Source organism: Branchiostoma belcheri, unplaced genomic scaffold, assembly GCF_001625305.1.
Source record: "Branchiostoma belcheri isolate BF01 breed outbred unplaced genomic scaffold, Haploidv18h27 scaffold55, whole genome shotgun sequence".
NCBI classification, from domain to species: Eukaryota; Metazoa; Chordata; class Leptocardii; order Amphioxiformes; family Branchiostomatidae; genus Branchiostoma; species Branchiostoma belcheri.
In genome coordinates this window covers 1,968,542-1,977,696 of record NW_017804187.1, presented here as the reverse complement: position 1 = coordinate 1,977,696, position 9,155 = coordinate 1,968,542, and the positions used below count along the sequence as shown (strand labels likewise).

General features: G+C 43.4%; 1 protein-coding gene across 2 annotated transcripts in view; it reads right to left on the bottom strand.

Annotated features, from left to right (window-relative positions):
- The window catches only part of LOC109481422, a 35,299-nt gene extending 32,772 nt beyond the window's left edge, over positions 1-2,527 (bottom strand). Inside the window, exon 1 of one of the 2 annotated variants that reach the window (XM_019783993.1) lies at positions 1,913-2,527. In XM_019783993.1, coding sequence (XP_019639552.1) covers positions 1,913-2,041 — 129 coding nt within the window. In that variant the 5' untranslated portion in view covers positions 2,042-2,527. The remainder of the gene's footprint in view (positions 1-1,912) is intronic. The other variant, XM_019783994.1, reaches the window with a different exon arrangement.
- Positions 2,528-9,155: the final 6,628 nt, after the last annotated feature.

Genomic DNA, 9,155 nt, shown 5'->3' with positions numbered 1-9,155 from the left:
TTAAAAAATGGCAGGAGGAGAAGGAGGAGGAGGAGAAGAAGAAGAAGAAACATCAGAAAAAGCAATATGGTTTCACCACACCACTTCGTGGTGTGGTGAACCCATAATAAAAAAATTGGTCGCCCTGCGAGCGCTCAGTGGTCGCCGAGCTTTCGCAGCCGAAAAGGTGTGTAGGACACCGCCTAAAGCTAGCGTAGCGACTCGTCTTGTATTTTACCATTCAGCGTGCGGTGTGGAGACGCTAACATGCACACAGACAAACACCCAGCTCTCACAGTCACTGGCAAACTTCTGTCAACAGCCGCACATAACCGAACCTGAGTACAACAAGCCATTAAGGTCCATGTCACAAACATCCGAGTTGCCAGGACTGGGACTAGTAGAGCAAAGGTGTGTTGACATGAACAATCCCTTCGCTGATAAACCCAAATGTGTGTGTGTGCCTCTCGCAAACGCTAGAAATTCCTACAATGATTGTCAAAGCACCTTCTCTGCATACTAAGTCTTTAGTAAGCTAGGTTAGTTATATCAACTTATTTCATGCCGCCACCAACACAGAGTACAAATACAGGACAGGGCAATACTCATTTTCACTTGAGTTAAGTGAGGAAAGTCGTGTAAAGTGCCTTTCCCAAGGGCACAAAATCGGTGCCATGTCAGGACTCGAACCCGGGACCTCTTGGTTCCGAGTCGAGCACTCTGCCGCTACGCCACACGGCCCCCATATGTTTGTTGTTATGAATATATAGTAGTAGATGCTGCACACTGTACCTTCTATAATCGTTGTCCAATATAATAAAGTTTATGTAAAAAGCAGTAAGACCCCCTAGACGTAGTCTTTCCAGCCTAGCCGGGCTATCAGACTGTTAGTTTCAGTTAACAATTCTAGCTAGGAGACGGATAAGATATATTGGTACAATTAAAGATTTTAACCAGACTTTCGGAAGGATTATTCTTCCAAGAGCGTTGCCCTTTTGTGTCTGTTTAAGTATGTGTGTTTGTTATACAGTGACACTGCCTCAGGCGGGTACTTGAAGCACACGTATGTTTAGGGCCAGTGTTAAACCGCGGAGGGACAACATTTTTTCACATGTCAGTGCCCCTAGTCTACCAGACTAACTACGCTGGCTATATATAGGAGAATATTTGCCAGGGGAGTTTGGCCGCCATGTAGGTTTGAAAGAAACTACCTCCCCGCGGCCGGACTCCCTTGGCCAATTTTACTCTCTTTTTTGCTGAATTCTACGATCCGTATTCCCGTAGAAAGGCCTGGTGGAGGCTAGTTAAACCGAGGAGGGACAACATTTTTTCACAAGTCAGTGCGCCCAGTCTAGTTGGTGAAGACACGCCATGCTTTGCCTGTCGCTATGGCGCTCTGGTTAGTCGGTGGGGAAATACAGGACTTAAGCTAAGCTTTTGCCATTAGCCTACAAGCGTACAGTGTTTACGGGTTGGATTATGCTATTGACGGCGTTGTGCATGGTTGATACCGTGAGAGTCTATAGTTCGCAGTTCAATGGTGGCGGTTGTTCGTACACTGTGTACTAGTATTTTCCGATAATGTCTACCATGGTAGCAAGCCACACACACACAGACAGACAGACAGACAGACACACACACACACACACAGACACACACACACACACACACACACACACACACACACACACACACACACACACACACACACACACACACACACACACACACACACACACACACACACACACTAGTAATACACAAACACTTGTAGATTGTTAAGCCACCTTATATGTTGCTGTAATGTCTTGTCATGTCTTGTCAGCAGGACAAACCCTTTGTAATAGCCACTGGCTAGTTGGACTGCCCTGGCTGTGAGGGTTGAACATCCGAACCAAGAAATAGATAGTAAACACAAACCAAACACACTTACAGTTACCGCTTTCCCTGCCTGTTTCTGTACACCGATAGGCCGCATGTTCCTCATAGCCTTCAGAGAATTTTCTTTAAACAGTCTCTCGGTCTGCTCGAGCCTCGAAAGTCGCTGCGTCGATGTCGTCATTTCTGACCGGCCACTTGTTCGGGTCGTCTACAGGTGAATTTCCGGAGACAAAAAATCTCGACCGCTGACAACAATTCCGTCAGGATACCGAGTAGGACGATTGTTTCTGTCAGGATGTGCTACTAAAACACAGGACTTCACAGAGCTAGCTTGCCGCCACATGTCGCTTGTAACGAATAACAACAAGCACGTCCGGAAAGTTGTAGCTGGAGGGGTCCATGTATGACCTCTTTGCGGGGGCGCAGGTTGTTCAGAACAGCCCTTCCCGGTAGGTTACGAGAGGTTGAAGAGCCCATATCGCTGACTGGTTTCCATTGGCGAACGCGAACTGGTGTTATAACGATCGATCTCTGAACGCTAGCAGAAAAACTCTAGCGCTACACAGCACACGTCTGCTCTGAAACTGTGCCTCGTGCGTACTGGCTGGTTGCCCGATGGTCTATCAGTCAGTGTCGCCTGCCCCCTCTGTCGCTAGGGACTGTGGATTATTTGAATAAACACCAGACAAACAAAGCCCGCGCTGGGACACACACACTGGAGCCTTCAAACAGACTTGTTGTGTACGAAAGGTACAGGAAGGAGCATCCCAAATAGCCTCCATAGTATGCCAAAAACTGGGGATTTTGGGGGGTCTTTGGGAGCTTTTATGTGCTATTTTCTGATTGCATATAGACAACATAGCCGGCCGGGTTGAACTACCCCCGTTTTTGACTGGGCTAATCAGAAAACAGCCGAAGACAACCAAACCCCCAGTTCTATAAGCCTGCTACGGAGGCTACATCCCAAACTTGTTTCCTGTTTGAAGTCACAACCTGGCGGTTTTTGTTTAGGAAAAGACTGGGTTGTAAGCATGATTTTCTTGTCGAGGCGAGATCATAATTTGTATGCTGTTGTCTGCACTGAGAGCGTGTGAGATATCTACTCCAGATTGGCCGTCGTCATCACCGAAATCATGTTGAGTCCGTGTGTCTTTTTTTAAAGGAATGAAAGTACAAAAATAAAACAACTTCCCAGTCTTGGTATCAGTGAAAGTTTGATAGTTTTTACATAAAAACTTATAGACTGATTGCATGGATGTTTTAATTTGGTATAATATAAGTGTATTTTGCAGCGCACAGTAGCGCATAGCCAGGCGGTGCAACCAGTTCTGTCACCCCTACTGTCAAAATTGCATCTCCCATGGGATGTACCATTCTTTCGACAGGTGGATCATAATTGCTGTGGGAACTGCGTCTCTTTTAAAAATAAACACAGGACACAACTGGACCAGAACACACAACAAAACTCACAACATCCCGCAGTGACGCATTGACAAGAACATTAGATTACAATTAATTGAAAAAAAAAACTTTCACTCCAATTCGTCTCCGTTCAACTTGGCATCTTCACTTTAGTGGCGCCATTCCAACAGGTACTTTTGTCCGACCGGCAAATTTTCTTATTATAGAGACACAATATTCCATTGGAGTGTAGACTGTAGCATATTAATAATCTATGAAGCATATCTATAGATAGTAGACGATATTGTTGACTTCTATTGACTCCCCTTCCTTTCTTCTTCTTCTAACAATTAGAGAAAAGGTTTTTGAAGCAATTCTTTAGCCAGCCTCTTTTATAAGACTTTCTAGGCCATCCTGAAGTCGCCAGTGTCTTTATTATAACCAAGTAATGATGTTTCCCATCCTCTAATAATTGTTTGTTTATTTGTTTCTAAGAGCCATTGTTAATGTAGCCGTCCTTGTGGGATTCTATGGATTTGCGGGTAAAGCCTTACCGAGGGACGTCCTTTTCTTCGCACCTGTGAAGAGACACATGTGGGCCGTGTCTTTTACAGTTTACAAAGAGAGAAGCACCCTTTTGTATCTGTACACTGTGTAGTTGCTATGGCGGATAGTCAACAGTAAATTGCAAGGAAAAACATTCGACGAAATCATCCTCCGTTGCACTTTTGCAATTCACTTTTTAACGGTGGGCCTCCTCCAACATTAAGAAAGAAATGAGTTCTAAATATTGTAAAACAACGCCGATTTGACCGATTTCTACTCTTTCAAGCCGCTTCTGAAGCCTGGTAGAGGCTATTACCCACGTACATGCCTCCTTGTGTTAAAATCTCTGACACCTGCGCGTATCGGCATCAGCGGAAGCGCTTTTCGCACCAGATAACAGCTGACCCCTGACCTCTGATGGCGGGAGAATGACAGCCGGTATCCTGGCAACGGCAGGCGCCGCGGATCGTCCAACGCCTTTCAAACATCTAAACCTGGCAACCGGCGTAATCAAGAAAAACAACACTACAACGTTGGCCCGATTAGCCGAGGAAATTGGTCTTTTGAGTTTGCTGAAGTTGTATTTCTTTCTTCGAGTACGAGATAAGTTACACCTTAATTTAGTCACCATAAGTGTCAATGATCATCATATATTTGCAATATTCAACCAAAAGCATCGATTTTCAATAGATGAAGTTTATATAGTCATAAAGTTATCCCTACACATTCAATAGAGTTTGGTTTGAAGATTAGAAGAGAGACAGAAATTAACGGTACCACTTCTTAAAAGTGTCGGTCGATCCCTTTGAAAATACAGAAACTGCGCGCTTTAGTAGACTCTCCGTACGTCGTCCCACGATTTTGATATTGTAGACTTTTCAAGCAAACTGTGACAGAACCAATCACCGACCAGATTCTAAGACAGCCCTTTCCTTATAACATGACAGCTGAATTTTGCACGACAGATACACAACTACCAGAAGAACTCAGTCGGTTTGCAGTCGCACGACAATAATACGACGGAAGTGACCGGCCCCCAACTTACACAAAACCTCGCCCCAAGTATTGCCTATTTGTAACTACACAAAAGACTTCGGTAAGCTGATTTGAGCACATGTGGACACTCAAAGCATTAAGTTATAACATGACCGCTGAATTTTGCACGACAGATACACAACTACCAGAAGAACTCAGTCGGCTTGCAGTCGCAAGACAATCGCACGACGGAAGCGCCCGACTCCTAACTTACACAAAGCCTTGCCGAAGTATTGCCTATTTGTAACAGAACAAAAGACTTCAGTAAGCTGATTTGAGCACATGTGGACACTGAAAGCATTAACACAAGCATATGTGGACACTGACACAACAACTCAACTCTTTCCTTATCAACTACAATTTCGCACCTATTCCACAAGAAAGGCTCCCCAAACACGGAGTCAATGGTTAACTTCTTATCGGGCTCGTTCGCCTGAGAGGGCGGCGGAAAAGTTCATCAAAAAACAATCCGTGTCCGGAGTAACCAAACTGTTTCCCCGGTCAACCACTCGTACGTGTTGAGTAAGGGCCTAGCTGGTCACATCATGCGTAAGACCGCAAATTTAGGGCATTCTTGAATGAAGAGACTCTTTTTACACAACCAAGTTTTTATTCAGCCGACGTTTCGGTGACCGTCTGTCACCTTCCTCAGGGCAATTCTGACTGATTCACATTGCACTGCATCACAGGTGTCGCTGCTATAGATGCATTCCGAAACGTACAATATTCACATATCTACACGTGGTTGTGTAAAAAGAGTCTCTTTATTCAGTGCCTTACCAACCTGATGAAACTATTCACGGATTAGGGCATTCTTATTGGGATATATATGTATATAGTGGCTGTCTTGTTTAGGAAAACACTAAACATCCTTGTCGGCCGTTGATTCAGTTAATCGCCAAGCAGATGTTTATGTGGCCGCAAAGGCAGTATCAAATTGGCCAAGCAGTATCCATTGGCCAGACTGTAACCATTGGCCACCCAATGCCAATGGTTACAGTCTGGCCAATTTGATACTGTCTTTTGCGGTCAACTAAAAATCTGCTTGGAGATTAGGTTCAGCTACATTCTGCTCGGAAACCTCACAACAAATGCGGCGAATGCGGCTACAGAAAATATAAGGATCAGAAGAATGTCATGTACACATTTGAAGTGACGGGACCTTTGTCTTCGTATAATGAAATCCTTGTAAAAGATAGGGAAGTTGAGAATGTATATAGGCAGTGTAGCCTGGACTTCGACCTACCATCTTAGCTACACACATAACATAAACACTTCAGAAGTGCATATTTACTGTTACAGTTACAGTAACAATTTCTGATGACCACTGCACTCAGAATTATACAAGTTTTAATTAATTATTCTGTAACAGCAACTCTCACAATTTAGGCACATTAAAAAATGAAATCTACTCAGGAATGTTCTGAACACCTATATGAAGTGTGTATAAAGTGGTATCATTCTGGGACACTGCATTAGTATAACTATTTTTTCTCAACTTTTAATTAATTCATCACTGATTTAATGATGCAGTCTTAAGGCACCCGACTGTATAATGAAAGTTACAATACTTCGAATTCATACTTATAAACCTGCTTTTCTGACAACTCTAGTGTCACTGACGAAAGTAGTGGATGCTACCTGAAACGTCTGACCGTTTCCCGAAAATCATATCCAGTTGCTTGAGTAACTTTTTTTAGCGAAAGTTACAGTATCTTGGGTTGAAACAGCGCATTCCTGTGTGTCCAGCCTCTCCTATGTGCGAACAATATGCGGGATAAAGATTATTGATCCTAGGCTTTTAGGCACTCGGCGTGTTGTGAGCTGAACACAAATATTTGCCCAGTCCTCGGCACATCAGCTGTACGCTAGTGGTAGCCTCTACCAGGCTTTCCTGAGGCTCTTTCTAAGCGTAGCCTCTACCGGGCTCCGGGAAGTGGCTAGAAAAAGAGTAGAAATTGCCCAGATAATATGTCAGGTGCGACAAACTATACTCTCAAGCGGACCAACTCCCCTGGCATGTTACTATATATTGTATCTCTCTATTTGGCCAATTTCTAATCTTCAAGCAGATCATACTGTGGCAAGGCAGTATGCATTGGCCAAAGGAGTGCCCGTTATATGCCACCTTGGATACTGGCATGCCACTGTATTGATCTGCTTGGAGATTGCAATTTCTACTCTTTCCACCCGCCTCCTGAAGACTGGTAGAGGCTAGGAGAGCAGTTCGCGACAAACTGCACTCTTGAGCGCAGACCAACTCCCCTGGCATGTTATCTGTCTATTTGGCAGATTTCTATTATTTCCAGCCGTTTCACGAAGCCTAGGAAAGAGCCTTAGGAAAGCCTGGTAGAGGCTACGCTTAGGAATGGCCTTAGGAAAGCCTGGTAGAGGCTACACTTAGGAATGACCTTAGGAAAGCCTAGTAGAGGCTACACTTAGGAATGACCTTAGGAAAGCCTAGTAGAGGCTACACTTAGGAATGGCCTTAGGAAAGCCTGGTAGAGGCTACACTTAGGAATGGCCTTAGGAAAGCCTGGTAGAGGCTACACTTAGGAATGGCCTTAGGAAAGCCTAGTAGAGGCTACACTTAGGAATGGCCTTAGGAAAGCCTGGTAGAGGCTACACTTATGAAGGGCCCATAAGGAAAGCCTGGTGGAGGCTAGAGTGGGTTGATCCCAGATTAAGGTACTAGTAATCAGCGCATGTTATATGGGCGTGGCTTGTTACGGGCAAAACACTTTTAAGAAGGGGATTAACATGTTAGCACAAACTCAATTACCGGTAACCTAGAACAGAACCTAGGGCAACAGCAATACATATCCCGTTTCTTGGATCACCAACTTCAATTTTTTCCCTTTATTTGCAGAAAAAAATTACATGTAAGGTTTTCATATTCTCAGGATACGAACCCACCCTAAAAATGCATCTAGCACGGATAATTTAAGAAAATTCTTGTCTTCTTATGCAGCAAAACCACCAATGTTTGTAATGTTATGATATAATAAACTTTGAAATGTTAGCCAGCCTTATATATAGCCTAGGGAAGACTTAGTCTGTGGATGCAATGTAACAACAATCATGATGAAATTATGATATCATAACAAGGACAATACTGTTATATATGAATCAACTTACATTGTATTTGCCTATTATGATATCATGACCAGGATAATACTGTTATACATACATCAACATATTTTGCCCACTGGACTGTACAGTAATACCTAGCCTCCGTAGCAGGCTTATAGCATGCACTGGGGGTTTGGTGGTCTTCGGCTGTTTTCTGATCAGTCCAGTTCTAAAAACGGGGGTAATTCAACTAGGCCGGCTATGTTGTCTATATGCAATCAGAAAATAGCACATAAAAGCTCCCAAAGACCCTGAAGACCCCCAAAACTCCCAGTTTTTGGCATGCTATGGAGACTAAGTAATACTGGGTCAGGCACCAGTTACAGAGTGACCACTAGAACCAACTGCACGCCACTTCAAGTTTGGAAAGCCCTTCATTCACAAACACCACTTCACGCAATTCTACACAAACCCCATGAAGGGCATTGTTGGTCCAGGCTTGGTGTAAAAGAGCATAACATGGTAGCAAGGTGGTCTGGTGGTTAGAGGGTTGTTGACACAGAATCTGAGGGTTCAGGGTTCGAACCCCTGGCAGGCCCCAGTGTTATGCACTTGGGAAAGGCACTTTACACCTCTTGCTTCAGTTAACTCAGGTGAAAATGGGTGTGTACCTTCAGTTATGGACATCATCTAAATGATTCTTGGATAAGACGTAAAGCTAGAGGTCCCTTGATTGGGGACAGCCACACCTTGAGCATGTTGAAGATCCCACTGCACTTATCAAAAAGAGTAGGGTCCCTTCCTGGTGTGAGTGGTTCAAATCTTACAGTCTGTTCTTATGCAGCTTGTACCTACTGTACATAACTGGTGTGTTACACCGAAAGGTCGACTACTGGATATGCAAAACAAAAACAAAAAAATGCAACAATAGGCAACTCATCCTGTATAACCATTTTCCGTGTATTACTAAGAAATATCACTTCAACCATTTCGATCTTTTACTACCGATATAATGCTTGTAAATACATTGTACTTTATTTTACATTTTGTAGCCATTACCAGCTATCTAATATTACAAATGTAAATGAAAGATAATTAACACATTATAATTGGTTTATTGTTTCAATTGAAAGCAATACACTAAAATACATTGCAGCGACTTGTACATAGTACAAGTCGCTGAATTATGCATATTAGGCAGTTACAAGAAATGAATAAAACACTTAATAAAATCTATAGAA